Source organism: Cebus imitator, unplaced genomic scaffold (genome assembly GCF_001604975.1).
Source record: "Cebus imitator isolate Cc_AM_T3 unplaced genomic scaffold, Cebus_imitator-1.0 Scaffold564, whole genome shotgun sequence".
Classification (NCBI taxonomy): domain Eukaryota; kingdom Metazoa; phylum Chordata; class Mammalia; order Primates; family Cebidae; genus Cebus; species Cebus imitator.
Genome location: NW_016107879.1, coordinates 997,854 through 1,021,097, shown reverse-complemented (window position 1 = coordinate 1,021,097; position 23,244 = coordinate 997,854). Strand labels below are relative to the sequence as shown.

General features: G+C 50.7%; 2 protein-coding genes across 2 annotated transcripts in view; one reads left to right on the top strand and one right to left on the bottom strand.

The window, feature by feature from the left end:
• Positions 1–1,655: 1,655 nt before the first annotated feature.
• Positions 1,656–10,323, bottom strand: MRPL21 (mitochondrial ribosomal protein L21). Its single transcript, XM_037734009.1, has 4 exons — positions 10,180–10,323; positions 5,873–5,930; positions 3,277–3,362; positions 1,656–1,912 (listed from the first exon to the last, which is right to left on the bottom strand). The coding sequence occupies exons 1-4, from the start codon at positions 10,277–10,279 to the stop codon at positions 1,671–1,673; spliced, it is 486 nt and encodes a 161-aa protein (XP_037589937.1). The 5' UTR covers positions 10,280–10,323; the 3' UTR covers positions 1,656–1,670.
• Positions 10,319–23,244, top strand: part of IGHMBP2 (immunoglobulin mu DNA binding protein 2) — a 36,208-nt gene continuing 23,282 nt past the window's right edge. The window contains exons 1-6 of the mRNA XM_017515896.2: positions 10,319–10,510; positions 12,199–12,368; positions 16,408–16,600; positions 16,797–16,894; positions 18,348–18,511; positions 22,756–22,956. Of these exons, the coding sequence (XP_017371385.2) occupies positions 10,425–10,510; positions 12,199–12,368; positions 16,408–16,600; positions 16,797–16,894; positions 18,348–18,511; positions 22,756–22,956 (912 nt within the window). The 5' untranslated portion in view covers positions 10,319–10,424. The remainder of the gene's footprint in view (positions 10,511–12,198; positions 12,369–16,407; positions 16,601–16,796; positions 16,895–18,347; positions 18,512–22,755; positions 22,957–23,244) is intronic.

Below are 23,244 nucleotides of genomic sequence, written 5' to 3'. Positions count from 1 at the left end.
TGGTATTTTTATTAGAGACGGGGTTTCACCATGTTGGCCAGGCAGGTCTTGAACTGACCTCAGGTGATCTGCCCACCTCGGCCCACAAGGTGCTGAAATTACAGGCACGAACCACTGTGCCCAGGCTACAGTGTTTCTATCAGATGTTGGAGATCATCTTAAATTTTACTGATTAGAAAAAATCCATTCATACTAAACTTAAATGTTTAGAGACAAAGTATATTATATAACAAACTCAGCAGACATGCATATTAGATAATGACAAATAATAAAATCAGTATTTTTAGAGTTAGTTGCAGCATGACACGGTCACTCCCAGTGGGTTTCCTGCGATGAAAAACAATCTGCTTAGGAGAAGCTTTCTAGAATTTTTTGTTAATGTGAAATGTTTCAAATAATGCAAAGGTCTACCTTCTGAGGAGGAATTTTAGAAAATCACGTATCGTGTGTGTGTGTGTGTGTGTGTGTGTGTGTGTGTGTTGGACTCTTGCTCTGTCACCCAGGCTGGAGTGCAGTGCTGCGATCTTGGCTTACTGCATCCTCTGCCTCCCAGGTTCAAGCGATTCTCCTGCATCAGCCTCCGGAGTAGCTGGGACTACAAGCATGTGCCACCACGCTCGGCTAAGTTTTTGTATTTTTAGTAGAGACAGGGTTTCACCGTGTTGGCCAGGATGGTCTCAATCTCCTGACCTCGAGAACCACCTGACTCAGCCGCCCAAAGTGCTGGGATTACAGGCTTAAGCCACTGCGCCCGGCCACAGTCATGTATCTTATATTGTGATAATTAAGCAACCCAGAAAAGTTACCTGTTGCAGAGGTAATTATAATTTTATAAACAGAGTAGGTAAAAATCAAATAGACGCCCCTCCCAACCCCCGCGCCCAGCAAAAAGAATTAGAGCTAAAGGCTAGAACTGCTTAGCTAAATAGACCATGCAGTTTTTTTGAGGTGGGGTCTCGCTCTGTTGCCCAGGCTGGAGTGCAGTGGCCAATCACAGCTCACTGCAGCCTTAACTTCCCAGGCTCAAGTGATCCTCCTACTTTAGCCCACAAAAAGCTGGGAGTACATGTGTGTGCCACCACGCCCAGCCAATTGCTTGGAATTTTAGTAGAGACGAGGTATTTGAGGTCTTGCTATGTTGCCCAGGCTGGTCTGGAACTCCTGAGTTCAAGCAGTCCCTGCCTTGGCCTCCCAGTGTGGGGTGGGTCACGCCTGGCCTAGGCCATGCAGTTCTGAATGGTGCGTAAGACACGTGAGCACCCAGGGAAATGCCTGTCAGCCAGTCTTCACCATTTAAAAACAGCAGCTGCTGTCAAAGCTAAAGGCAGAATAGTGTCTTGGCAGAAACTGCGCAGTTTTTCCTCCTAGATGTGGGCTAGAAAGTGCACCACATCCTTTGCTGGGATTTTTATGATCTCTGCACTCAAGCATTTTTCCACGGGGATGCATTAGTGAGACTGGAAGAGCGCAATAGAGACATGTTCTGCCCTCAGCACTGTGCAATGTGCGGTCTCCCTTCCTCCAAGAACAGACCTACTGGGCCAGGTACCGCCCTCAGAGCAGCGGAGGCCTGCCCTGCACTTGGACCCCAGCCCCACCGTGGGCATCCCCCACAGTCCCTTCTGAGCCTCAGCTTTGTTGGCCTCCACCTGGGACTGGGGGGACCCTCCTCAGTGTGAGCTGGAGCGTAGGGATTGCATATTTGGTGGCTGAGCCCCTGAATGTCCAGAGAAGCTTGGTGGTCTCACCTTCTCCAGTCGAATTCTCTCTCCACACTGGAGGTCTAGTTCATTTCCAATTAAGATCAGGTCTTCGGAGGTCACTTTCCACTGGTGGCTGGCAAAGTGTACCACAGCAAAGAGCCTGCCGTACTGCCCCGTGGCGATCAGCTCATTCACCTTCCTCACGATCTCTGCGGGTAAGGCGGGTGGGCAGGCAGTCACCCTCCACTGCTCCCCCATGTACTGCAGTGTGACGTGCAGCTCCTGGTGGACGGGACGCCAGCACCCCTGGTGAGCACCTCACTGCGGGCGGCCCAGCCCTGCTCCACCCCCTGCAGGCACAAGTGTGGGCACAGGGCCAGTCTGCTGCTCCAGGAGCACTGGCACTGTGGCACGCGGGGCTTTCACAGACAGACGCTCCGCAAGACTGCAGAGAACGCCCAGACCACCTCCTGCGACTTTCCCGCCTAAGCACTCGGCAGGCCTGGCTCCACTTCTACAAGTCTAGGGCGGGTGAAGCCCTCCACCTCCTTCATTCCCATTCATTACTAATGAGGAGCCAGCAGGCCAGGAGTGTAAAAACGCTGAGAAGCGAAAGGTCTTTGCCATGAGGAACGCCCTACATCCCACCCTCACATCCCACCCCTGGGGCAGGACGGGTTCTCCCTGCATGCCTGTGCCCACAGGGGCTCCGTGCTCCGTTCCTGTCATCCCTGCTCTGACACAGGTCACAGTTGCCTCTCTCTTGTACTGTTTACTCTGAACAAGCATTTATTTATTTATTTATTTTTTAAAGACAAGGTTTCACCATGTTGGTCAGGCTGGTCTTGAACTCCCAACCCTCAGGTGATCCGCCAGCCTTGGCCTCCAAAGTGCTTGGATTACAGGTGTGAACCACCAGGCCCAGCCTGAACAAGCATTTAATGTGCACCGACGCCTGGCCCGACTGAGGGCTGGACACGCAGAAGGGACGACAGAGTGCCTGCCCCGGAAACTGTCAACACCAGAGCGCTGGCATCGAGGGCAAAACTCTTGGTGGACCTGTTTCACTCGCACAGTATCTGAAACAGCATTTAGAATGTAACAAGATAAAATGTGAGAAGATTCCACTCAAGAGTCTTGATTTCCAGCGTTTTGGAAAGTGAGGATCATGGGTCCCTTTTGACATGGGCTCCAGGTCAACATGAGTACTGATGCCCCTACGTGTTTCTCCAACAGCCAGGGTGGCACCGGCTTCCGTTAGCTGTGCTGAACTGTACCAGCTGGGGCGAGCTGTCCCTGAGCCCACCAGGAGCGGGAGATGAGAGATAGGGCAGGACCCCGCCTCACTTATGCCAGCTGCCTGCAGTGTGGCAGGCGTTCAAGGAGCAGTCAAACGAGTAACACTTGAAATACTGACACTAACCAGCAGAAGTGAACGTGAGTGCTTGCCCTGCGCTGTCTGGGACCACCGGAAACACGGAGCCCTCGCTCTGTGCCCAGGGACCACCTCTGTGGTGACGGGAGCAGGGTCTGGGCGGTGCCCTCCAGTTTCTGTCTCCCAGGGAGGTCTTACCCGCATGGTGTCTGGTCTCCTCAACTGGGTCTGGCAGGACAATTTCTGGCCATGGAGGTGAACTCAGGGAGGTTTTAGGAACATATCTGTAAAACACATTTCGTACACAAATGTCACACGCACTTGAAAAGGCAGCTTAAAGCCTCCAAGAAATGGCCACACACAAATGTTGGGAAGGGACCCCAGGCCACAAAAAGGCTGGTTCTTTAGGACAGGCCCCGCCCGTCTGCGGTAAGCCGAGGACAGGCTCCCTGCATCCTCTTACAGCCACAGGGAGCAGTGGCTCATCATTTACTCACTAAAGCAGGAACTCTCAGCGGTCTGCTCCAAGAGCCCACGCTTGGGCACCTCTCAATGCTGCAAGGGTGCCCATCCAAGGAAGCTGGGCTTGTGGTATCTCGGGACACATTTACCTTGGAGGCACAGGCTGAAATGCCCAGCCCTCCACTTTCCCCACAACCCGGGATACAGGGCCAGCAGCTCTCCTGCCTCGCCTGGCATCCAGTGGCCCTGGAATGGCAGCTCCAATGACCCTTCGCCACATCCTGCTCAAACAGGACCATGTTCCCTGCCCCTGCCCACCTCCAACTCCTCCCAGGTAAGTGCCTGCTCTTCCTTCATGCCCAGATGACTGACAGGCAGAACTGGCTCTGACCCCTGACAGTTAGTCCTGGTGACTAAAACTGAGCAGATGGGAAAACAAGCACCCACCAGAAAGGGCTGTGTTGGGATCAGATGGCGACTGTTCCCAGCCGGCCCCAGCACTGCCAGTGCTCTCAATCCCAGCAGCTATATAGCACCACAGTCCCCAGCCGCCTCCCCCTCCCCCCTCAGGATGCCAAGCTTGGTGCAAGCAACACCTCTTTTTTTTTTTTTTTTTTTTTTTTTTTTTGAGATGGGGTCTTGCTCTGTCACCTAGGCTGGAGTGCAGTGGCGCAATCTTGGCTCACTGCAACCTCTGCCTCCAGGGTTCCAGCGATTCTCCTGCCTCAGCCTCCTGAGTAGCTGGGATTACAGGCAAATGCCACCATGCCTGGTTAAGTTTTGTATTTTTAGTAGAGACAAGGTTTCGCCACGTTGGCCAGGCTGGTCTCAAACTCCTGGTCTCAAGTGATCCGCCCACCTCAGCCTTCCAAAGTGCTGGGATTACAGTCATGAGGCACCGCGCCTGGTCCACCGACTTCTTCATTTTGTGACTCTCCCCAGCCTGCTCAGCCCCAGGCAGGTCGGGGGAGAAGAGGGGAGGAAAGAAAGGGAGGGCCTAGATTCAAAAGGAGGTGGGATCTTTCTGACTTTCTGCTGTCTACAAAGAGGGAGGGTGGGTAGATTCCAAACTGAACTATTCAGAACTCTTTTTAAGCTTTTATTGCTGCTGCCACTGCAAAGTAAAATTTCAGTCTTTCTCTCCAGTGTCGCATTAGGAAGGAGAAAACTACCTGCTCCACATGCAAAACGTGCGGCCCCCACACCAAGGACCAGGTGCGTCCATGCTGTTGGCTGGCAGGCAGGAGGGGCTCCACAAGAATCTGGGAGAGGAATGAATGCTTTCCCAGTGGGGAAGGGCCTGGAGCGCCTAGAAACATGAACTCTGTGGTCTGTGGCTGGTCAATGACCTGAGGGACAAGGAGGACAAGGAAGGTGCTGCTCTCTACAAAACGTCTTTGATGTGCTTGATGGCCGTCTCCCCAGATGGGCCCAGCCGTGCTCAGTGTGAGAAGAACACACTGGCAGCAGGTGCTAATCTCTCACACAGGACAGACAAGCACAACCTGGCCACGTGCTAACTTACAACCTCTTCCTACGCTCAGATTCGCAGCTTCTCTTGAGAAGCAAGAAAGCCTCTGCACCTCCCCACTGCGGAGGAGCCCCGGAGTCCCGGCAGCAGTAAGAGCGGGCAACGTTTTGTGAGCGCTTACTGTATGCCAGGCACTGTTGTAAGCGCTGTAACTGTATACACTTACATAATCCTTTCCAGCACTCATAGAGACAGAAACAAACACTGCTTCCATCTGGGAGAAGCCCGGCGTCCCAGGCAGTGAGGGGCAGCCAGACTGCACCCTGGGGCTCCCCTGTGATCACTGCTCCCCCGCACTGCTCCTGTGTCTCCCACCAGTGAGTGGACGCTGTCAAGTGTCTCCTGCAGCTTTTAATACCTTAAAAATGTTTTTCTCAAGTACAAAATATCAACACTGAATGTGCTTTTTCAAAGAATGAGTTTCTCTGAGAGACCCTGATGCAACCTTCCTCATCAGAAATCTTGATTTAGGACTTCAAGCTTCTCCATAAAAGAGAGCAAACACAGACAGTCTTTCTCTTCGGTTTCTTGCAGTTACGTCTTTTATTTTAAGGGGCTGAGAAAAATACCGTCAAAAAAGTGAAAGCCAGAAGTGGTGCTGCGTGCCTGTAATACTGTAGCAGGATCACTGTAGGCCAGGAGTTCAATACCAGTCTGGGAAACATAGTGAAACTGTCTTTAAAAAAAAAAAAAGGAAATTTAAATATTACTGAGAACCAAAAGGTAGGAAGTTTTGACTTTAAAAAGACGGTCCTACAAATGAAAGGAAAAGAGGCACCAAAACCCACATTTTGATATTACCCTGGTGGAAATGAAGTACTCTGCGAATTGAACCTTTGAGCAGCAGACCAAAGGGACCCTGGGGGAAGAGAGACACGCATCATTACTATTAATACGACAAATGCAAACTGCTCCTCCCGGTATGCGGTGTAAACCACTGCATGTCAAGCTGCCTGCAGAAACACCTAGGTGAGCAAAACCAAAAGAATGTCACTTACAGCTACTGGCTATGTGTGCTGAGCTCAGCTTGCCACGCCATCAACAAGCGCCTGAGACCAGAAGCACCCGCCCACTAACTCATGCCTTCACCAAGTGCCCAGTAGGTTCAGCCCCTGTTCCGTGCCCAAGTGTGGGAGCAGCCTCCACGATGGCCCTGCTGAGCCCCGCCTCCTGCTATTCTGGCCCCCGTCAGCCCTGTCATCCCCCAAGGAGTGGTCTGTGTGTCCCACAGCTTGTGACAGATGTGCTGGCTCATCACTTCTGGGATTAGGTGATAACCAACTGGGCCTTCCATCTTGGATGCCTGCGCTCACTCTCTCCGATCTCGGCCTTGGGGCAGCCCTGCTGTCAGCAGCCCTACGTAGAGGTCCACGTGGCGGGGAACTTGGCCTATCGCCAACACCCACAGGAACGACCTTGCAAGTGGATTCTCCAGCTGCTGGCGCAGCGGAGTCTTGAGAGAACTACAGTCCATGTGAGCTAACGAGACCGAGCCAGAACCAGCCACCTAAGCTGCTCCTGTGTTCTTGACCCTCAGAATTGGTGTGAGGCTCTAAATGTTTTCAGCTGCTAAGTTTTGGGGCGATTTCTGATGTAACTGTAGCTATCGAATAGACCAGGGAACAAAGGCATTCAGCCTACTGAGAAGAGAGGGGCTCAAAATAAGTGCTTAGGTGCAAAAAGCGGAGAACAGGTTTCTCAATAACCACTTTTATTATTTATTTATTTATTTATTTATTTATTTTAAAGACAGGGTGCGTTTCACCATGTTGGCCAGGCTGGTCTTGAACTCCTGACCTCAGGTGATCCGCCTGCCGCAACCCCCCAAAGTGCTGAGATTACAGGCGTTAGCCACCATGCCCAGCCAATAACCACTTTTAAAGAAATTAAGCTATAATCTACATACCATAAAAGTCACCCTTTTAAAGTTCACCCATTAGCACTGGCTCCCTGTTTGTGTCTGCTCGGCTGCCTTCTCTCCTCTCCCATTTGGGTGCCTGGGGTCCAACCCTGGGCCTTTAGCTCTCCTCCATCCATGGCCATTCTTCTGGTGACTGCATCCAGTCTGATGGATTTAAATGCCCTGGATGTGCTGGTGACTCCCAGGTTGACACCTCCAGCCAGGGCCTCTCCCCTGGACTCGCATACCCACCTCCCACTGTGTCTAATGAGCACCTCACACTTCCAGAGGCTCCTCATTTCTCCCATGCCTGCATCTCTCACACTCCTCCCTCTCACAAGGGCAACTTCATCCTCCCAGTTGCTCAGGCCTCAAACCTCCATCAGTTTTGACCCCCTTCTCTTGCACACTACTCAGCCAACCCATCGGCAAATCCTGTTGGCTCTCCCTTCAAGCGATCCAGGATCTAACCAATTAGATCCTGGATCTAATTAGATCCTGCAAGCCACCACCTTCTCTTGCCTAGATTACTCCTAACACTCGACCCTCATTCTTGCCTTTCTTTCCTGCATGGCAGCTAGAGGAATTCTGTTAACACGTAGGTCAGAAGATGTCTCCATTTTGCAGAAACTCTCCAAGAGCTTCCCATTTCCTTCAGAGAAAAAAACCAAGTTCTCGCAGCAGTGGGCAGGGCGCCCGGAAAGGCGAGGCAATGCGACCTCCTACCGCCTCTCAGAATCTGCCTCTCTGTCTCTTTCCCCGGTTAACTCTTCATCCACACTCCACTTCCCTGCAGTTCCTGAAATGTGCCAGGCTCAAGCTTGCATCCTCATCCTTGTGTGAGCTGTGCCCTCACTTCCTGCATGTTTCCATGCAAACACCATCTCAGAGGAGAGGGTCTCTTTTCTTAGGAGAGAGATCACCCCTTTGCCAGGTGTGGTGGTGGGCGCCTGTAGTTCCAGCTACTTGGGATACTGAGGCACAAGAATCATTTGAATCCAGGCGGCGGAGGTTGCAGTGAGCTGAGATCGTGACACTGCACTCCAGCCTGGGCAACAGAGTGAGACTCTGCCTCAAAAAATAAAAGAAAAAAGAAAAAAAGAAAAAATTTATTCTAAGCCATCTGATGATGCCGCTATAGAAATATTCCAGTGATTTTGAACTCAGCACCTCTCTTGGAAGCCATCCCGTTGTGAAAAACTCAGCAAGCTTCTATATCTAATTTGCTTTTAGCTTTGGCCTTGGGTCCACAGGGAACAAACATTCTGCTTCCTCTCCCACAGTATTTCCTTTAGATCATCCTGGAGACTGTGACTGTGCACTTCCATCCTGTCTGCTTTGCTCACTCTTCAAGGACCCAGCTGCTCACTGTTTGGTCACCTTCTCTGTACTCACTCCACTGTGTGTCTTTCTCTCTTAAAGCGTGAGTCTGTACTTGAACACAGCATTGGAGGGGTGGTTTCATGTAGGTAGGTGGCATGGAGTAAGTCCCACTGCTTTTGTAAAAACTTTCCCGCCTACTTAAACCCAAGTTTTATTACGGAAAATGCCAAACATACAAAAGTAAAGGGAACTCTAGTGAACTCTCTCTCAATTATCCCTTCCCAGGTTCAACAGTTACCAACTCATGGTTAATTTTGGCATCTGCATTGCTTCTCGCCCAACTCTGTGATTATTATTACTTTCTTAAATTAATACTTTCTTAATACAGACTTTATTTTCTAGCGCAGTTTTAGTTTCACACCAAAATTGAGTGGAAGGTACAGAGAGTTCCCATATGTCCCCTGCCCACGTCCCCACAGCCTCCTGTCAATATCCCCCACCAGGCTGGCACGATCCTTACAATCAATGAACCTACACTGACACATCATTGTTATCCTCAGTCCACAGTTTACATTAACGTTCACCTTTGGTGGTGTACATTCTACGGATTTGGACAAACTTAAAATGGGATGTTATCTACCATTGTATTATACATACAGAATAGTTTCACTGCCCCCAGAGTCCTCTGAGCTCCACCTATTCATCCTTTCCTCCCAAATCCCATTATCTCTCATCTATCTTTTTACTGTTTCCACAGATTTGCCTCTTCCAGAATGTCAGAGTGGGAAACATACAAGATGTAGCCTTTTCTGGTTGACTTCTTTTACTTAGTAACATGTATGTAAGTTTCCTCCATGTCTCTTCATGACTCATTTCTTTCTATTGTATGGATGTGCTACAGTTCATGTAACCATTCATACCCTGAAGGACATCTGGGTTGCTTCCAAGTTTTGGCAATTATGGAACAATTTTTTTTGAGACGGAGTTTTGCTCTTGTTACCCAGCCTGGAGTGCAGTGGCCTATCTCGGCTCACCACAACCTCCGCCTCCTGGGTTCAAGCAATTCTCCTGCCTCAGCCTCCCGAGTAGCTGGGATTACACGCACGCGCCACCATGCCCAGCTAATTTTTATATTTTTAGTAGAGACGGGGTTTCACCATGTTGACCAGGATGGTCTCGATCTCTTGACCTCGTGATCCACTCGCCTCGGCCTCCCAAAGTGGTGGGATTACAGGCGTGAGCCACCACGCCCGGCCGGAACAATTCTTTAAATAGAGTTAGATCCAGTTTTTCTTTTTTGGGGTCATGGTGAGACATGAGACCCAGGTTTAAAACACACATAAACACTCGTACACACAAATATACACTTCAACCATTTTCAGGCAGAGATTTACAGAGTTTTTGACGAACATAACCTTTTTGGAGCCTCATATCAGCCCAGCGCCTTAAATACGGCTGTTTCTTTTGTTGAGTTCAGATTAGGCTAGGATATTCATCATGATTTTTCAGAGCTGCTCGCAGCCTGGGGCAATGGTTCAAGCACAGGCTTTGGAGCCGAACTGAGCTGCGCCTGAGCACTCTTCTTCCCCTTCCCCGCTGCGTGACCCTGGACAGGTTACCTAGCTCCTCTGAGCTGCAGGCTGGTCCCCCATAATATAGGGGCTATACCGAAGTTCAAGGGCTATCGTCAGAATTCAGGCTACTAACTGAAGGAATCAGAATCTGAATCTGGGTTCCCCAGCCTCCAAAGCCCCTGCTATATTCATTCAGTACAAACGCGATCAACACACAAGGCACCAGGTCGAACCCCGGCACATACATGGCGAGACTGCAGAGAGCAGCGCTCGCTCCGCGTCCTCCCTTCACTCCATATCCCGGGTCTCACCCGCTCCGGGCCCAGAAGGTCTCAGGATGCTGCGGCTGCATGCGGACACCAACCGCCCGAAGGTGACTGTCAGGGCGGTTGCCGCCATGGCCGCCGCCATCTTCCCGCAGTCTCGGCCGGAAGCGGGAGCGACGCAAACCTCGTGCGTAACGCACGGGCCGGATGGGGAACGTCGGTCCGGCTGTAACAGCGCCCCGGCGCGGAAGCGCGACGTCTGCGGCTCTGGGCCCAAGCTGGCGGCGGCGATGGCCTCGGCGGCTGTGGAAAGCTTCGTGACCAAGCAGCTGGAGCTGCTGGAGCTCGAGAGAGACGCGGAGGTGGAGGAGCGAAGGTACAGGCGGCCGCCGGCGCCGCTCCCTCGCGGTTGGTCCCGCGGTGTCCCGGGCAGAGTCTCCGAGGGGCTCGGCCTCACAGCCTGGGGCGGGAATTTCGTCTCCGACCCCCGAGTCCGAGCCAGGGACCGTCCGTCCCCTGCGTGGTCACCCCGAGTTGTCAGTCTCGTCACCTCCCGGGCAGCGCGCTGCGCTTTGGAACTCTTAAGAAGTCCTTTCGTTTCTCGACCCGAGACCCCCCAACGCTGACACCCTGGGCCCCGGCCCCGACCCCACTTCCGCCCGCAGCGGGTTAGCAGCCCTTTCCCTTGTTCGTCCGGTAAACGTGGTTTGCGCCCGTTCCGTGCCCGGCCCCGGCAGCGTGAGTCAGGTGCAGCGGCTGCCTCGGATCCGGCCAGCTGCGGGCTGGGCCTGAGCACAGTCCCTGCCGCTCCGGCGCCTCCAGGCCCGGCTGCGCGCGTGCTGGGGGGAACGAGCCTGGAGGAGGAACGCCCTTCCCCGGGGAGGGTCACGGTGGCTTCAAGGAGGAGGTGGGTGCCCGAAGGAAAATTGGAGTTAAGCCGGTGGATGCGGGGTGGGGTGGGGAGCAACCCTGAGAGGTGTGGACAGCCACGTGAGAGCTGGCCTTGCTTCCGAATGGGATTATTTATTTGTCCAAAACGAACAGAGCTAACACACATGTACTTTCCATGCGTTAATTCCTACACACCTCTGCCAACCCTGCAAGGTAGGTTTCTATTACTGTCATTTTCCGTCTAAGGAGATGGAGACAGACGGGTTAAGTAACTTGCCCAGGGTGACACGCTATAGCCCGATTCGCCATCAGGCAGTCTGCCTCCAGAGTTTGCAGGCAGCCATAGGTCGGCAGAATTTGTCCGAGAGGCTTTTGATCGTGGCGATTGAGAGCTTTTGCAGTTACTTGACTTTATCAGAATCCCAGCTCCTTCATATATGGCTGTGTGACTTCACAGGTTCTGTCTCGGAGCCTTACTTAACTTCATCTGTGAAAGTGGGATGATTCCCACCTGCCAGGTTTGCTCTGAAGGAAACGATCCCGTCAGTTAGGTGCTCAGAACCGTGCCAAGGACAGAGTCAGCCCCCATGGCAGTGGCTCTTCCTGAGAATGCTGAGCAGACTGGCAGGGTGAACCGGGAAGGCCCTGGCTAAGGAGCCAGCCTTCTGCTCAGTGTGTGCAGGATTGGCCATCAGCGGGGTTAAGTAGGAGAGGGAGGCGAATAGATGTGCATTATTAGGAGGGTCTCTGGGTCTCCTGTATTTGACTGGACTAGGAGGGGCCAGAAATAAGGTAGTTGACAGGCTCTTTTTAACCCAGGTGAGCAGTGATGTGGGTTTGAACCAGGGCTGTAGCAGCCAGGATAAGAGGCAGAGAAGTCCAGGTAGAAATAGGGGGAGCCTGAGAGGACTGAGTGACAGATAGGAGTAGAGCAGGGAGCACCAACGGCAGCATCTGTCTCAGGTGACTGGGAGAAGGGTTGTGGCATTAACTGCCCAAGGGGGATGTAGAAGGAGCGGGTTTGGGAGTGGAGCAGATTCAGAGTTCCATGGGGACATATTTAGTGCCCGTGAGTAGATCTTTATCTGTGTTTCTTTCCCTTTTACTTTTTCTGCATGGGTGGAAGTAGAAACTGGTAAAAATCCTGAAGCATCAATACCAGTTGTCTTCCAGGTCCTGGCAGGAGAACATCTCTCTGAAAGAGCTCCAGAGCCGAGGTGTGTGTTTGCTGCAGCTTCAGGTATCCAGCCAGCGCACGGGGCTGTACGGACGGCTGCTGGTGACCTTGGAGCCCAGGCGATGCGGTTCTGCGGCAGCTCTTCCCAGTAACAGCTTCACTTCTGGTGTGTGCCTATTCATCCAGACAGACACTGAAATTGACTGGCATTCAGACCACCTTGTACCCTCATAGAGACTGGATTACAACGACCAGTTGGAGAATAAAGCATTGCAGTGAAGAACTCTAATCAGAAGTCCAACAATTGATGTGGGTTTTTGTTGTCTAGATTAGCATTGTCCAAAATGGTAGCCATTAGCCATGCGTGGCCATCAAGCGTTTGAAGTGTGGCTTGTGATTGACGCAGATGTAGAATACACAACAGATTTGGAAGATTATGTTAAGAGCAGTTGGGAATATCTCGAGTGATTTTTTTGGAATACTGATGACATGTTGAAGTGTTTTTCATATATTGGGTTAAATATGTTGTTATTAAATTAATTTACCCGTTTCTTTTGAATTTTTTTTTTTTTTTGAGCCGGAGTCTCACTCTGTAAACAGGCTGGAGTGCAGTGGCATGATCTTGGCTCACTGCAACCTCCGCCTCCTGGGTTCATGCGATTCTCCTGCCTCAGCCTCTTGAGTAGCTGGGACTACAGGCGTGTGTCACAACGCCCAGCTACTTTTTTTTTTGGTATTTTTAGTAGAGACGGGGTTTCACCATATTGGCCAGGATGGTCTTGTACTCCTGACCTCAGGTGATCCACCCACCTCAGCCTCCCAGAGTGCTGGGATTACAGGCGTGAGCCACCGTGCCTGGCTTCTTTTAAATTTTTTAATATAGCTACTAGAAAACTTAAAACTACACGTGACTGGGTGCCTTTAATCCTGGCATTTTGGGAGGCCGAGGTGGGTGGATCGCTTGAGCTCAGAAGTTCAAGAGCAGCCTGGGCAACATGGCAAAACCCCATCTCTACAAAAAATAGAAAAATTAGCCAGCTGTGGTGGTGTGCACCTGTAGTCCCTGCTACTTGAGGGGCTGAGGTGGGAGGATCACTTGAACCTGGGAAGTTGAGGCCTCAGTGAGCCGAGATCACGCCACTGCACTCCATCCTGGGGCCAAAGTGAGATCCTGTCTCAAAACAAAACAAAAACTGCACCTCACTCTCGTTAATGTTTCTATGTAACATGGCCTTGGTCCCAGTTGTTGAATATGCAGTCTGTATCCTTCTGTATTTCCAACCCTTTCTTGTGCCAAGCATTTTTTGGCTAAGCTTGTGCCAGCCTGGTTGGAAAGGAGGGGCGGTTAGGAGAAGCTTCTTAACCACATGCCTGGGACGTTTGTGTTAGACGGCCACTGCCCCGGAAACCAGGAGGAAGCAGCATTGCCGGGGCTGTCCTTTTTACTATAAAAGTGTCTCTACCTAGTTTTGGTGGTGATGGAGTTTTGAATTTCATATTTTGATTTCATAGACTTTTGCCCAGCAATTAGGAATACCGGCTGGATTTGGAGAAGATGGGATGAGGGTGTTGAGAGAGGAAGGGCCAGGAGGGGAGCCTGCAGGTTGGAGTCCGACCTGAGCAGAGTTTGAGATCTTACACTTGCTTGTTATGTGGCCTAGAGTTAGTTACTCACCCTCCGAAGATCAGGAACAGCAGTACCTTGTGGCGTTGCCCTCAGGATGGAAAGTGTGTACAGGCGGGTTGAAAACTCTGAAATGCAAAGGTCAAAATGTTTATTTAGGGCCGGGCGTGGTGGCTCACACCTGTAATCCCAGCACTTCAGGAGGCCGAGGTGGGTGGATCATGAGTTCAAGATATTGAGACCATCCTGGCAAACATGGTAAAACCCCACCTCTACTAAAAATGCAAAAATTAGCCAGGCATACTGGCGGGCGCCTGTGGTCCCAGCTGCTTGGGCGGCTGAGGCAGGAGAATCGCTTACACCCAGGAGGTGGAGGTTGCAGTGAGCTGAGATCATGCCACTGCACTCTAGCCTGGTGACTGAGTGAGACTCTGTCACAAAAAACAAGAGTGTGTATATATATTCAGTAAGTGTTGTGGAGTGCATGACCTAAGAGATTAATAATAGCTGATAAACAGGAAGTCAGAAGAAGTGGCGTTCATGCAGAAAAGTGGCAAGCTGAAATTATGGTTGTTGATACAGCTGTTGATTAGATGCAGGTAGAGCGGTTATCTTTTCCTTTTCTGAGGAGCAGTCTTAAGTTTCAGTGGCTCAGAGATACACATCTGGAAATGTGGGGTTCTACACAAGGCAGCTCGTGGAAAGGTTGTGGAGGGATGGGATCCTCTAGCCCCATGGCAGTCCCTGTGCACGGAGCCAACCCTCTGTCCCGCGAGCTTGTTGCCACATATGCTTTGTCTTTATAAAGTTAGGAAACGTGATTCAAGGTGCAGATGAAACTCAGTGTCTAGAAGATTTCAGACATGGGGAGTACATGGAGTGTGAACAGGTGTGGGTGACCCGCGCTTTTATCTCACAGTGGGTTGTGTCAGTCCTAACTGCCTATGTTCTGAGTGACAAAAATCTGAGTCAGACTGGCTTTTTTATTTTTTATTTTTTGCCCTCCCCCCCCCGGACTGAGTGATGAAAATCTGAGTCAGACTGGCTTTTTAAAAAATTTTTATTTTTCGTCCCCCTTGTCCCCCTGACTGGCTTAAGCAAGAAGGGACTGTGTCAGTTGTTGTGACTGGAAGGCTGGCTTCAGGACCCAGAGGAGCATGCCAGGACTTAGTTTCTCTCCATTTCTTGACTCTGCCCCCTTCTTGGCTCTCCTATCTGCCCTCTTCTTGCTGTGTGTTTTTTTTTTTTTTTTTTTCATCCATCTTAGAGTTTAAGTCTTTCACTGCTGTGCAGGCTGCACTGCAGTGGCACAATCATGGCTCACTGCAGCCTCGAACTCCTTGGCACAAGTGATCCTCCTGCTTCAGTGTCCTGAGTAGCTGGGATTACAGGTGTGAGCCCCTGTGCCTGGCTGGGATGGATCTTCATCTCAGGTGCCTCATGGTAGCAGTTCTAGCCCCTAATCCTCTCAGGTTTCCTGTCAAGCTGGAGAGAGGAAGTGTCTCTATCCAGATGCCCAAGTACAGGTCTTCACGCATCTCAGGCCTGTGACTTGGTCTCATGCCCACCCCTGAAGCAATCACGGTGGCCAGGGGCATGTGAAGCACTGAACGGCTTAAGCCTGGACTGGGGGAAACCCCTTGGACTCACCTGACAGGTGGGAGACACAAGACAGTTGTCCTAGGCAGTAGGAAGGGCTGTGCTGTGTGGGCGTTTCTGCATGGAATGTTCTTTTCTTTTTTTTTTTTTTTTTTTTTTTTTTTTTTTTTTTTTTTTGAGTCGGAGTTTCGCTCTTGTTACCCGGGCTGGAGTGCAATGGCGCAATCTCGGCTCACTGCAACCTCCGCCTCCTGGGTTCAGGCAATTCTCCTGCCTCAGCCTCCTGAGGTAGCTGGGATTACAGGCACGCGCCACCATGCCCGGCTAATTTTTTGTAGTTTTAGTAGAGACGGGGTTTCACCATGTTGACCAGGATGGTCTCGATCTCTTGACCTCGTGATCCACCCGCCTCGGTCTCCCAAAGTGCTGGGATTACAGGCGTGAGCCACCGCGCCCGGCCGGAATGTTCTTTTCCAGATGTGCTGTGGCGCTTGCTTCTTTCCACTTCCTCCCTGCTCCCACGGGGCCCTTCCTGCACACTGTAACTGGAACAGTGTCCTCATCCCTCCATCGCCTTCCTGTGCTTTATTTTTCCTAGAGCACTTAGCGCTGGTGGAGATGCTTGTGTTTGCCGTTTCTCTCCTCCCTGACATGAGGGCAGGGACTGTCCTTACTTGTAGCACTGACTAGAGCCAAAACAGTGCTTGGTACAGAGGCGGCACTTTCGGTATTTTACTGAGTCTCATGCTTGCTTTGAATAGTTCATTAATCTCAGGTCAATTTTCTTATATGACTTAGGTGTTAACCTTTTTTTTTTTTTTTTTTTTTTTACTGTTACTGATTGCATGTACTGAAGAAAGTAACAAAGATAAGCTATTTGAAGTTTATCTTTAATATCTATAATAAAACTGGAATTTATTATATAAAACAACATTGAACCGTTCCCCAGTGTCTTGTGTAACTGAGTTTTCGCGTTTTGCAGGTGATATAGTGGGCCTGTACGATGCTGCTAATGAGGGCAGTCAGCTGGCCACCGGGATCCTGACCCGAGTCACCCAGAAGTCGGTCACAGTGGCTTTTGATGAGTCCCATGATTTCCAGTTGAGCTTGGACCGAGAGAATTCCTACAGACTGTTAAAACTTGCCAATGATGTCACTTACAAACGACTGAAAAAGTAAGCGGATGTGGCTGGAAATCGTAAGCATCATCTTTCTTAAACATAGCTAGCCCATTCCTCCCACGCCTGCCTCACGAAAGAGCAGGTCATTGTGTGGCTGTCCAGTGAGTTGGTGGCAGCACTGGGGCCGAGGCCCCGGCATTGAACAGCTGGTGTTTGCTGAGTTTCTAATTGTAGTTTTCTCCCTTGGCAGAGCTCTGACTGCTCTAAAGAAGTATCATTCTGGCCCAGCCTCCTCACTCATAGAGGTGCTCTTTGGCAGATCTGCTCCCAGTCCTGCCAGTGACATACGTAAGAACTTTTGAGTTTTCTTTTTTTGGTCGAAATCGCTGCTGAAAGTATCGAGAACAATGTGACCGTGGGCCGTTTGAGTAAGAGTGTGAGAAAGTGTGACTAGAAGCAGTCCACCTGAACGTCTTTGTAGAAATGTCTCTGAACGGCTTGCATGCACTAGACTGGCCTCCTTGTTCTCAGTCCTAATGAAGTAGCTCATTCCATTGAGGTTTTTATTTTAAATTCTTTTTTGGGCAGAGGATGGAGTCTTGCTCTGTCACCCAGAGTGGAGTACAGTGGTGCAATCTTTGCTCACTACAACCTCCACCTCCCTGGCTCAAGTGATTCTCATGCCTCAGCCTCCCAGATAGCTGAGATTACAGGCACACACCACCATGCCTGGCTAACTTTTGTATTTTTAGTGGAATCAGGGTTTTGCCTCGTTGGCCAGGCTGGTCTCAAACTCCTCACCTCAAGTGATCTACTCACCTCGGCCTCCCAAAGTGTTGGGATTATAGGTGTGAGCTATCACGCCTGGCCTCCATTGAGTTAAAATAATGTTCTTTTAATACACGTAAATCTTTTATTTTGAAATGTAAAGATATTTCTTTTAGCTTAGTACTTTGTGAAAATAGAGGAGAGCTGATCATTTTTTATGCTTGATAGCAATTTTAGGTTGAAAAAAATCTCAATTCTTTTTTTGTTGTTAGGGACCCTGGAATGGCTTGGTTATAGCACAGGAACATGGGGTTCGATGGCCTGTTACTAGCTCCACACCTGCCTGTCTTCCATGTTGGCTTCAGTCTCACCAGTCAGGGTCAGCAAGCACCCTTTGCTTATGAGCTGCTCCTCATCCGACAGGCCTCTCTGTGTGGTGGGCACCATGGAGTGAATGCCGTGGCTGCGGGGCTGAGCACAACGGCACCTGCTCTTAAGGGCACAGCAGAAGCAGCAGGTGTTTAGTCTTGGTCGTGGAAGATTCAGAACAGAAACATGATCCTAGAATTTGTTAGTCATTTTTTTTTTATCATTTGTCTTTATCGTTTTATGGGCACTTAAAAGAGGGACAATGTGGTAGAAACAGATACGCTCCAGGGGTCATTTCCTTCATTCCTGTTACTCCAGAGCAGGAGTTGGCAAACTTTTGCCATAAAGGGGCGGATTGTGAATGTTTAGACTTTATGGCCCGTGTCATCGCAGCGGGCAGCTGTAGATGGTATGTAAATGAAGAGGCGTGGCTGTGCTCCAGTGAAACTGACCAAAACAGGCAGCACGCTGGATGTGGCCCACACTTTGCTGATTCCTGTTCAAGGAGAGGGCTTTTGAAAACAAAGCAGACTGACTTTTGTGTTGATTGATTACCCCTGGGGAGGTCCAGTGTGTTCCTGACAGGCCTCACTTGTCCCCGCGGGCACACGCTCCCTGAGGACCCACAGAGTGCCAGAGTCTTGCCCTGCTGCTGCTTCCACAGACCCGCTGACGTTCTTCAACACCTGCCTGGACGCCTCCCAGAAAGAAGCGGTTTCATTTGCGCTGTCGCAGAAAGAACTTGCCATCATCCATGGACCTCCTGGCACTGGGAAAACCACGACTGTGGTTGAGATAATTCTTCAAGCTGTGAAACAAGGCTTAAAGGTGGGCAGTGCATACTACTTCCCTGGCAGAGCCCGTCAGTCCCTGGTCTGTCATATTCAGCAGGTGCTCAGCCAGGTTCAGCCTCAGTTCTGGGAGGATGGGTCAGGAGCATTGCTGAGCATTTACTGATTGAGCATTGGACTGACCTTGTTTGATTTCCAGCAGCCCTGTGAGTCTTGGGGAACATGCGCAGGAACCGTAGCCTGCATTGCTGAAAAAGGCTCCTGGAGCCCTCTGTGCCGTGGCAGCCTTAGTGTGGGCCAGGCCCTGGCCCAGGCTTCCTTTGCTTACTGTGCTGGCTGTGCTCACAGTCCCTGTGCAGGCCCGTGTGGGGCCCTGGAGTTGGCCTGGGCCTGGTCTGTGCCCGTCAGGAGCTCAGCGTCTGGTTGAAGGACACGGTATTGTTACGGCTCATCAGATAGTCTGCTTAATGGCTGTGATGCACATGCCCAGCGCACGGGTAACTGATTTTCTGAGATGTGGAATATAAGATTGTACATTATTATTCACTTACATTTTAATTTTATTTTTATTTTTTGAGACAGTCTCTCGCTCTGTCACTCAGGCTGGAATGTGGAGTGCAGTGGTGGGATCTTAGCTCACTGCAACCTCTGCCTCCTGGTTCAAGTTCAGTTCTCCTACCTCAGCCTCCCAAGTAGCTGGGATTACAGGTGCCCGCCACCATGCCCGGCTAATTTTTGTATTTTTAGTAGAGATGGCATTTCACCAAGTTGGCCAGACTGGTCTCGAACTCCTGACCTTAGGTGATCTGCCCACCTCAGCCTTCCAAAGTGCTTTGATTACATGCGTGAGCCACCGCGCCTGCCTCAGTTCTGTTTTTAATGGTTGAAAAAGGATCTTTTATCATCATCTGCATCAGTTTGAGTCATTATGGATCTTAGCACATGGAGAGCTTTTTGAAAAGCCTTTCTGGTTTATAAAAGTGTTGGATAATGATGAGAATTGGAATAATGGCAAGTTGTGTAGGGTGACATTTACTGGGCACTGCCTACCACCAGGCATCCTTCTGAACGCCCATTTAATCCTCACAGAAACCCTGTGCCAAGGCAAGTGGTTAGTGGCCCCAGTTTATAGATGAGGAAGCCGGGCGTGGTGGCTCACACCTGTGATCTCAGCACTTTGGGAGGCCGAGGCGGGTGGATTACCTGAGGTCAGGAGTTTGAGACCAGCCTGGCCAACATAGTGAAACCCTGTCTCTACGAAAAATACCAAAAATTAGCCAGGCGTGGTGGTGGGCACCTGTAATCTCAGCTACGTAGGAGGCTGAGGCAGGAGAATCTCTTGAACCCAGGAGGTGGAGGTTGTAGTAAGCAGATCACGCCATTGCACTCCAGCCTGGGCAACAAGAGCAAGACTCCATCTCAAAAAAAAAAAGTAGACGAGACTGAGAAACAGGGTCGAGTGCCCAGCACTCAGAATGGCAGAGCCGGAAATGGAACTGGAACTCGGGCAGAGCTGGAGGGAAGCACATCACTTGGTTAAAAGATTACATCCAAGGTTTTCCTGTGAGTGTCTTTGCACGTTTGAAGACTGGTAAGAAAGATGACTTATTGGTAGGAAGCAGATCGGTGGTTTTAGTTGGGTGCCTACTATTCACTAAAAACGATCTAAGATACACCTGTGTGTGTGCTTTTGTGAAGATGTGCCTTGGGACATGGTAGTGGGGTTGGAGGCGATGCCAGGCGTGGAGAGTGGGTGGCTGAGCCTCCTTCCTGAGCTGCTGTTTGTTTTGAGGTTAAGGGCCTGTAAGGACTTTCTTCTCTGCCTCCTCATTTCTAGATGTATCCTGAGGAGTGGAACCCTATAGTTAGATACTTTTTTCAAGTATTTTTTTTTTTTTTTTTTTTTTTTCCCAGAGATGGGATCTTACTATGTTGTTTAGGGTGGCCTCGATCTCCTGACCCCAAGCAGTCCTCACACCTTGGCCTCCCAGAGTGCTAGGATTATAGGTATGAGCCACCGCACCTGGGCAATATCTCACTTTTTTTTCTTTCTGCCCAGAGAAGATGCAATGCCTCATTTTTAATAGTGGAGCTGTGGCTGGGTGTGGTGGCTTATGTCTGTTATCCTAGCACTTTGGGAGCCTGAGGTGGGAGGATCTGGCTGCCAGTGTGTCTGCCTGCCCAGGAGTTTGAGATCAGCTTGGGCAACATACCAAGACCCAGTCTCTACAAAAAAATAGAAAAAATCAGCTGGGCATGGTGATGCATGCCTGCAGTCCCAGCTACTTGGGAGGCTGAGTAAGGAAGCTAGCTTGAGCCCAAGAAGTGATGAAACACCAGGGGCGTGGTCTAGATCTTGCCCTTAGCCACACAGAAAGCCAATCACTGAGGACGAGTATTGCCAAGGAAGAAGCTGTAATCAGATGCTGCAGCAGAGGAGATGGGAGCACATCCTCAAATCCATTTCCCTAACTGGATGAAACTAGGGGTTTATGTAGCAGGGAGGAAATGTAACAATGTACAAGAAAATAGGAACTGGGGAGGGGGCGCAAAGAGGCCCCTGGTGCAGTGGTCTGATGAGTTTCAGATCTTTGATACTTTTTTGGGAGACCTGAAGGTCCTTTTCTGAGGAAGGAACTCACATAAAACAAATACAAATTTGAAGCTTTAACAGCAGGAGGGTCAATTTCTGTTTATCCAGAAGACAACTGTGGGACTATTATTATTATTTTTTTTGGGGGGACGGAGTTTCGCTCTTTGTTACCCAGACTGGAGTGCAATGGTGCGATCTCGGCTCACTGCAACCTCCGCCTCCTGGCTTCAGGCAATTCTCCTGCCTCAGCCTCCTGAGTAGCTGGGATTACAGGCACGCACCGCCATGCCCAGCTGATTTTTTTGTATTTTTAGTAGAGACGGGGTTTCACCGTGTTGACCAGGATGGTCTCGATCTCTTGACCTCGTGATCCACCCGCCTCATCCTCCCAAAGTGCTGGGATTACAGGCTTGAGCCACCGCGCCTGGCAACTGTGGGACTATTGAGCCCGTTTCTCCACTATCTTGCCACTGCACTCCAGCCTGGGCCACAGAGCAAGACCTTGTCTCAAAAAAAAGAAAAAAATATAGTGGAGCTACAGTGTTCGGAAGACCACAGAGTCCATTTGTAACGGGAAAGGTTCCCTTGTCCCCCTTGCAGGGTGTGTGATGGAGTGTGGCTCACTTCTTCAGTGTCCTTTGACTGAAACCTCTGGGGAAGTAGAAGGGCAGGCCATGGGGCTCTGACCTCATGGCAGTGTCTAGGGGTGAATGTTCATAGCTCCGTGTGTTACAGGGGCTCTTAGTTTGCTGTGTATAGGTGGCTTGTGCTAACCAGCTCAATTAGACCCACTTCCTTGTCACAAGGACAGAGGGCTTTCTGTATCCTGGGTTCTCGCCTTGGTGTACCAGAAGAATCGGATCACACGTGGAGAATAAGTGCAAAGTTTTATTGAGTGGAAGTAGTTCTCCGCTGATGGCAGAGCCAGAAGGGAGATGGTCTTCCCCTGGAGTTGGGCCGCTCAGCACCCTGGCTCTCCTCCTCCTGGCCGGGCCAAACTCTGCCTTGTCCTGCTGGTCGATGGTCTGCTGGCTTGCGGGCATCTGTTGGTGTGCTCTTCCACCGGTGTGCTCCCTCGCCATCCAGCTGCTCGTGGCTCCTTCTGCTGATATGCTTCTCTTGATATCCGGCTGCCAGTGTGTCTGCCTGCCAGGGTTTTGGGTTTTTATAGGCCCAGGATGGGGGCATGGCAGCCTTGGCGGCCTTGGAAAATGCAGCATTTGGGCCTGAAAGCAGAGTGCTTGTCCTCACCCAGGTCCTTGGGGGTGGAGCCCTAGCCAGGGACCTGCCTTTCTTTACCTTGTACTTCCCTGCCACCGTCATGTATCACATTCAGAGAAAGTCCCCCATGTTGGACTTTGTCAGATGGTAAGATGATTTGACAGGGAGTATGATGGATGCCTTGCCCCTGATTATTTCAGGGTACACTTCAATCTTGTCAGTCTTTTTCCTTCCAGCTGCAAGTTCACATGTTTTGGTGCTGTGGTGACATACATTGGTGATCTATTCATCGAATCTGTTTGCTGTGTCCCTCAGGCTTCCCCCACCCATGCAGAAGCTGCCTGCTCACTGGGCGCGTGTACCTGCCCTGCCCTTCTCTCTGCCTTTAAGGCTTTTTGTTGTTTTAATGTCCACTTCAGTGGTCTGATTACAAAGTAAATGACCAAGTCCAAACCTGTGGTTCCCAGGTTCTGTGCTGTGCCCCCTCCAACATTGCCGTGGACAACCTGGTGGAGCGCCTGGCTCTGTGTAAGCAGCGGATCCTGCGACTGGGGCACCCCGCCCGCCTCCTGGAGTCCATTCAGCAGCACTCCCTGGATGCGGTGTTAGCACGGAGCGACAGTGCCCAGATTGTTGCCGATATCAGGAAGGACATCGACCAGGTCTTTGTAGGTGTCGTGGCCGGTGTCCACGTGGGGTTTGGGTTTCTGATCTGCAGTCTTTTTAAGGAGCGAATATTTTGTCTGTCTGCATTCCTCTTGCTCTTCTCTTCCATTGATTCCTTTAATAATTTAAAAAATTGGGCTGCCCTGCCCTCCTCTTTTTCTTTTTGAGATGGAGTCTCCCCTTGTCTCCCAGGCTGGAGTGCAGTGGTGCTATCTTGGCTCACTGCAGCCTCCGCCTCCCAGGTTCAAGTGATTCTCGTGTCTCACCCTGCCAAGTAGCTGCGACTACAG

What these genes read in the sequence shown, in the direction of transcription:
- MRPL21 (XM_037734009.1), bottom strand. Translation starts at nt 10,279, where the DNA reads ATGGCGGCGGCCATGGCGGCAACCGCCCTGACAGTCACCTTCGGGCGG. An exon ending in ACCTTCTGGGCCCGGAGCGG is followed by an intron (nt 5,931 to 10,179) that starts GTGAGACCCGGG and finishes CTCTTCCCCCAG; the next exon opens with GGTCCCTTTGGTCTGCTGCT. An exon ending in AGTACTTCATTTCCACCAGG is followed by an intron (nt 3,363 to 5,872) that starts GTAATATCAAAA and finishes TGTGTTTTACAG; the next exon opens with ATATGTTCCTAAAACCTCCC.